The sequence below is a fragment of the Dipodomys spectabilis genome, unplaced genomic scaffold (assembly GCF_019054845.1).
Source record: "Dipodomys spectabilis isolate Male_0828 unplaced genomic scaffold, ASM1905484v1 ptg000136l, whole genome shotgun sequence".
NCBI lineage: Eukaryota > Metazoa > Chordata > Mammalia > Rodentia > Heteromyidae > Dipodomys > Dipodomys spectabilis.
This window is the reverse complement of record NW_024870813.1, coordinates 11,939,012-11,945,646: the sequence shown is the minus strand read 5'-3', so window position 1 is coordinate 11,945,646 and position 6,635 is coordinate 11,939,012. Positions and strand designations below refer to the sequence as shown.

Sequence of the window (6,635 nt, the reverse complement as noted above, 5' to 3'; positions counted from 1 at the left end):
TGGGAGGTGGGAGACTGGGGAGGTGGGCACTCAGGAGTGGTGCCGACCCGGAGTCTAGGCGACGGGGCGAGACGGAGCCGGTAGGTGGCAGGAGAGCGCCGGGTCGGAGCCGGAGCGAGGGCCAGGCCCGGACGCCCCCACCCTGGCGTACCCGCCCCGGTCGCGCTCGCGGCTGAGGAGGCGGAGGATGATCTCCAGATACACTCGGAAAGCTGTGCCGCAGAGCTTGGAGCTGTGAGTGAACGGCGCGGCCCTGGGCGGGCCGCGGGGGGCGGAGCGGGGGCCAGACGGGCGGCTGGAGCCGGCCGCGGGCGTCCGAGGGACGCTCCCTGCCCAGCCCTTCGCTCCTTTCCTCGCTCAGTCGCTTCTCCCTCCTTCACCAGCCGGGGGAGGGGGACGTGCCACCCGTGTGATCCGATCCTCACTTGGCCTTGGGCTGTACCAACTGAATTCAGAAAGTCCATTTCTCCCTACTGTCTGTGGCTACCTACAACTCCAGAAGTTATTCCTAGAGGAATGTTACAGTAGAGTTGAATGCAGCTGGAGGCAGACTCGTGCAAAGATGCTTACAGGCATAAATTCATTTAATCCTATCAGCGAGGATAGCAGATTGACTATTATTTTGCACACTATACAAATAAAGACTATAGATCTAAACATTGTAGTGTGTCAAACGTAACACAGCCAACCAGGAAGGAGGTGGTCGCCCTGAGAGGTACAACCTGATGTTGAACTGATTCTAATAGAGCGCGACTGTGGTCAGGACCATTATACATACTGCCTGGCAACTCTTAAGCATCAAGAGGATCAGTTTTTGGGCTGGGAAGGTGGCTCAGTGGTAGAGCGCTTGCCTTGCATACATGAGGCCCTGGGTTCTATTCCTCAGCACCACATAAGCAGAAAAAAAAAAAGGCCCGAAGTGGCACACAGGTGGTAGAGCACTCGCCTTGAGCTGAAGAGCTGAGGGACAGTGCCCAGGCCCAGAGTTCAGGCCCCACGACCGGACCCCCCAAAAAAGAGGATCTGTTTCTTTGTTTGTTTTTTGCTCCTGAGTCACTGTCCCTTAGCATTTGCCTTTAAGGTTGATGCTCTACCACTTGAACACTTTTTACTTTTTGCTGGTAAATTGGAGAACATTTGAATTTGTGACTAATTTTGGTTAATGTTGTAACTAGTTTGTTTCGTTTTAATATGTGATATCTTACTATATTTTCAATTTGCAATGAAAATAGTTTAACTCAGCATATCTAAAATATTATTTTATTTTATTTTTATTTTATTTTATTTGTGAAAATACTGTACAGAGGGGTTACAATTAAATAGGCAGGATAATGCGTACATTTCTTACCAAGCATTGCAGCCTCCTCCTTTGGTTTACCCTTCACATCCCTTCCCAGCCTCCCCCCTCCCCCCCAATCCCAATCCTTCTCCTTAACCCCCCTTCCCCCCCCCCCCAACGTTGTAAAATATTATTTTAATATGTATTAAAGATAACAAAACTTATCACAACAAACTCCAGAAAATGGAAATGAAGTTTTTTCTTTTTTCTTTTGTCGGTCGTGGGGCTTGAACTCTGGGCCTGGGCGCTGTCCCTCAGCTCTTCAGCTCAAGGCGATTGCTCTACCACTTGAGCTACAGCACCACTTCCTGTTTTTGGTGGTTTATTGGAGATAGGAGTCTCACGGTCTTTCCTGCCCGGGCTGGCTTTGAACCGCAATCCTCAGATCTCAGCCTCCTGAGTAGCTAGGATTACAGGCGTGAGCCACCATCTCCCGGCTCTTTATTTTTTTTTAATTTTATTTTTGGGTCTGGTCGTGGAGCCTGACTCTGGGCCTGGGAGCTGTCCCTCAGCTTTCAGCTCAAGGCTAGCGCTCTACCACTTGAGCCACAGCGCCACTTCCAGCTTTTTTTCTTTTTGCTTATGTGGTGCTGGAGAATCGAACCCAGGGCCTCATGCATGCAAGGCAAGCGCTCTACCACTGAGCCAACTTCCCAGCCCCATGAAGTTTTTTCTTTATTGCTGTTTTTGTTTTCTTTTTTTCTTGTTTGTTCATTTATGTCCCTTTGGGAGGGTAAGGGGAGACAGAAATGCAGGGACAAAGCATGAACAAAAACAGCAATGGTACTCAGTAGACACTATGTTGAAAATGAACTATAGAACTTGTGGGTGGAGATGGGAGGGAAAAACTAGGAGAGAGCTGAGGAAGGAGTGACATTGTCCAAAAAGAAATGTACGTTTTACCTGACATATCTGTAACCCCTCAGTACATCACCTTTATAAAAACAACTTTAAAAAAGAAAGAAGATGATAAAATTTTGCTATAGTATTCTTTGTTTTCCTAAGACTCTGAAACCCAATATGTTGTACACTTATAACACAATTCTAATGAGCCATAGTGTAACTGGCTGGTGGCTACACTAGACAGCACAGTTGTAGAGTGGCAGAAGGTAGGTGACTAACTTCCAAATCAAGTTACTAGAAAGTATTTTCTGTTTGCAAGAAATATAACTTTGGAAGTGGTATTGTGGCTCAAGAGGTAGAGTGCTTGCCTTAAGCTGAAGAGCTAGGGACAGCTCCCAGGCCCAGAGTTCAAGCCCCACGACTGAAAAAAACATATATATAACTGCTTTATTTTTCACAGGAAAGGAATTACCAAACCTGCTCTTAATCATCATCCTCTTCCAGAGAAAGTGGATGAAGTCTCCTCTCCCAATGACAGCCATGAAAAGGATACAAGTTCTCAAAGGTAATAACACAGTGTACTTGTTTGCTTGCTTATTGCACTTGTCAATGGCAAAGGTTTTTTGTTTTGTTTTGAAGTAAGTGGTATCAAACCTGTGCTAATAAAACAATGTCTATGACTTGGAGAAGCTTACACAGAGAACTGCCTGAGCCTATGAATTCAAGGACATCCTGGCAATAGTGTCAGACATTTTCAGTACTATCACTGCTATTTAATTTTCACTCTGGGTTAGCTGTTTGCAACAACATTATTTATTTTCATAATATTTGAGAATTGATTATGAAGTAGTTAGGAAGTTAGATGCAGGAGATGTCTGGTATCTGATTTTCAATCCTAGTCCTGTTGTTTATTTGCTGAATAATTTGGGGCAAATTACTTGGCAATGTATCATATCTATATGATGTTATGACTAAATGAAACATATACTTAAAAAAAGTATGTATGGCTTGACACCCTGTTTAGCATCTATAGTAGCTGCTGAGTAAATATTAACTGAATTTTTTGTTGCTTTTTAATTTTTTGTATATACAGAGGGATTATAGTTACATGAGTAAGGTAATGAGTACATTTCCTATCAAGCGTTTTACCTTCTCCTTTTTTTCCCCCTGCTATCACTTCCTTCCCCACCTCCCCATTAACTGCAATTATTGCTTTAAGAAATACAAATCAAGGGGCTGGGAAGGTGGCTCAGTGGTAGAGCACTTGCCTTGCATGCATGAGGCCCTGGGTTCAATTCCTCAGCACCACATAAGCAAAAAGAAAAAAGCCGGAAGTGGTGATGTGGCTCAAGTGGTAGAGTGCTAGCCTTGAGCTGAAGAGCTGAAGGACAGTGCCCAGGCCCAGAGTTAGGCCCCACAACCGGACCCAAATTGCTTTAAGAAATACAAATCAAGCCGGGCGCCAGTGGCTCACGCCTATAATCCTAGTTACTCAGGAGGCTGAGATCTGAGGATCTTGGTTCAAAGCCAGCCCAGGCAGGAAAGTCCATGAGACTCTTATTTCCAATAAAAACCACTAGAAAACCAGAAGTGGCGCTGTGGCTCAAGCGGTAGAGCGCTCGCCTTGAGCTGAAGAGCGCAGGGACAGCACCCAAGCCCAGAGTTCAAGCCCCACAACTGACCAAAACAAAAACAAAAACAAATCACCTGGGTACCAGTGGCAAATAACTACAGTCTAGCTGCTCAGGGGCTAAGGATCAAAGTTAGAAGCTAGCCCAGACAGCCAAATCTAAGAGACTTTTGTTTCTAATTAACTAGCAAAAGGCTAGAACTGGAGGTGTGGCTCAAGCAACGGAGTGCCAGCTGTGAACAAGAAAAGCTGACAGCTAAGTTCAAGTCCCAGTAGAGCAAGACCCTACCTTGAAAATAACTGATGTAAAAAGGGCACAAAGCAAGTGGTAGAGCACCTGCTTAGCTAGCACAAGCAAGCACAAGAAAGCAATGTTATCACAGAAAAAATACAAGGTATAAAAACAGGTTTTAAAACCTCAAACCAAATCTCTAATTCTTTGTTTTTTAAGTGAAACTGGTTAGGGTCTACATCATATGTAGTAACAAAGATTAAATGAGATTAAGATCTGCAAAAGTACTCAGTAAACTATTAAAGTGTCATAACTTGAGAAACTCCATATATTTCTGACTGGATACATAAATGACATGCTAAATTATAACCCCTATGTACAACCATTGGAAGATTAAAAATAAACAGCTGGAGCTGGTGATTCAGGCCTGTAATTCTAGCTACTCAGGAGACTGAGATCTGAGATCAAAGCCAGCCCCAGAAGGAAAGTCTATGAGATTATCTCCAGTTTACACCAGAAAACCAGAAGTGGCTGTGACTCAAAGTAGTAGAGCACTAGCCTTGAGAAAAAGAGCTCAGGGACAGTGCCCAGACCCTGAGTTCAAGCCCCATAACTGACTAAATAAATAAATATGTCTGAAATACCTTTAGAAATAATTAGAGTATGTTATATAGTACTAACTACTCATTGTAAACTATGAATATAATTATTTGTAATGGCTGCCACCAATTCTATAGAAATTAGGTAGGATTTTCCTATACATCTTGAATTTCAAGTTCTTTTTTTCTTGTTCCTTTGATATTGTACTTATGCTTATAACCTGATACGTTGCAGAAATTTGAGGAAAGTTGAGAATTTTTCTTTTTCTTTCTTCCTCCCAAATTCTGCATTTAGTGAGTCTGACATCACCCAAGAATCACCTTATACATCAACCGACACTGGGAATTCAAGGTCTGCTTTTCCAAGTTATACAGGCACAGAAGGCAGCTCAGACTTCTCCTGGGGATATGGTGTGAGTTGTATGTGAATCAGTCTCATGGAATCTGTGGGAGATACTCTGGGAATTAGAATTTATCAGTATATTTGATTTCCTCTCTCTTCTGTATTGTTCACTTACATCTTAATTTTTAAATTTTTTCACACTTTGTAACATTTGCAAAGAAGCATTAATCCTTAGCTTTCTTCAATATTTGCTGTGTTTTATTGATACAGTAGTTGAGCTTTAGAGATGCTTAATGTTTGACTTAAAAAGCTGCTGGCTCTAGACTCTGAAGCCACCCTGTTAACATATTAAGTCTACTAATGAACCTCTCTATTACTTTCCTTTAAAATGTTATTAAATGAAAACAGGCAGGTGAAAAATAGCATGTAGATTGTGGTTCTAATTTTGCTTTTACATTTTTTTTTTTTTTTTGCTTTCCATATATTAAGAAAACTGAGGATATTTGCACAAAATGTTATCCAGTTTTTTGGGGAAACCAGTTCTGGGACTTGAACTCAGGGCACTGTCCCTGAGCATCTTTTGCTCAAGGCTAGCACTCTACCACTTCAGCCACAGCACCACTTCCATCTTTTTCTGTTTATGTGGTACTGAGGAATTAAACCATAGCTTCATGCATGCTAGGCAAGCACTCTGCCATTAAGCCACATTCCCAGCCCGAATTATTTAAAAAAAATATAACCTTAAAAGAAAATTTAAAAGACCAATTTTATGTGATTCATCACTGTGCTTCAATAGGTATTTTTAACTCAATATCTCTTTCAGTCTGTATTAATCAAATTGATTATAATCAATTGTCATAATGAAATTGAAAACTTTCTTTTTTTTTTTTTTTTTTTGGTCCAGTCGTGGGACCTGAATTCTGGGCCTGGGCACTGTCCTTCAGCTCTTCAGCTTAAGGCTAGCGCTCTGCCACTTGAGCCACAGTGCCACTTCTGGCTTTTTTCTTTTTGCTTATGTGGTGCTGAGGAATTGAACCCAGGGCCTCATGCATGCAAGGCAAGTGCTCTACCACTGAGCCACCTTCCCAGCCCCGAAATTGAAAACTTTCAATGTACACATTTCATACCTTACAAAAATTGCTAAATCCTTTTGAAAAGATTGACAATAAGCTAGCAGGGTACGAGCCTATTATACAAGTTACTTGGAGATGTGAGGCAGAAGGATCACATGTTTGAGGTCAGCTTGGACAACTGAAAAAGATCCAATTTCAAAATAAAAAATAAGGGTAGGAGTACTGCTTAGTAATAGGCTGCATTTCTTAGTGTGCAAGAGACCGCAGGACCAAACAAACAAAAACTGAAAGCATAAAACAAGGCTCAGCAGTTAAATGACTGGCAAGCAGATAGCCCTGGTTGACACCCCAGTTACAATCCTAAAAAAGTTATTGAAGGTTTAAAACAAAGCAGGTAGTGGTTTTAGTTTAAAAACAGGAAGATAATTAAGAACCAATTAAAACTCTTAGAAGTAAATAGTACTTGAAATTTCTCAATAGATAGGGAATAGTAAAACCAAATAGTAGTGAACTGAAGGATAGAATTAAGAGAGACAGCTAAAGACTGAGAAATGGAAGAGTTGCTTAGAGACATGG

At 42.0% G+C, this 6,635-nt stretch overlaps 1 protein-coding gene across 10 annotated transcripts in view; it reads left to right on the top strand.

Annotated features, from left to right (window-relative positions):
- The first annotated feature begins 8 nt into the window (after positions 1–8).
- The window catches only part of Fam149b1 (family with sequence similarity 149 member B1), a 33,903-nt gene continuing 27,276 nt past the window's right edge, over positions 9–6,635 (top strand). For 6 of the 10 annotated variants that reach the window (XM_042690213.1, XM_042690215.1, XM_042690208.1 and 3 more), the window contains exons 1-3: positions 9–234; positions 2,643–2,747; positions 4,939–5,056. In XM_042690213.1, coding sequence (XP_042546147.1) covers positions 188–234; positions 2,643–2,747; positions 4,939–5,056 — 270 coding nt within the window. In that variant the 5' untranslated portion in view covers positions 9–187. Of the gene's footprint in view, positions 235–2,642; positions 2,748–4,938; positions 5,057–6,635 lie in introns of those variants that run through there. The other 4 variants (XM_042690212.1, XM_042690218.1, XM_042690211.1 and 1 more) reach the window with 3 other exon arrangements.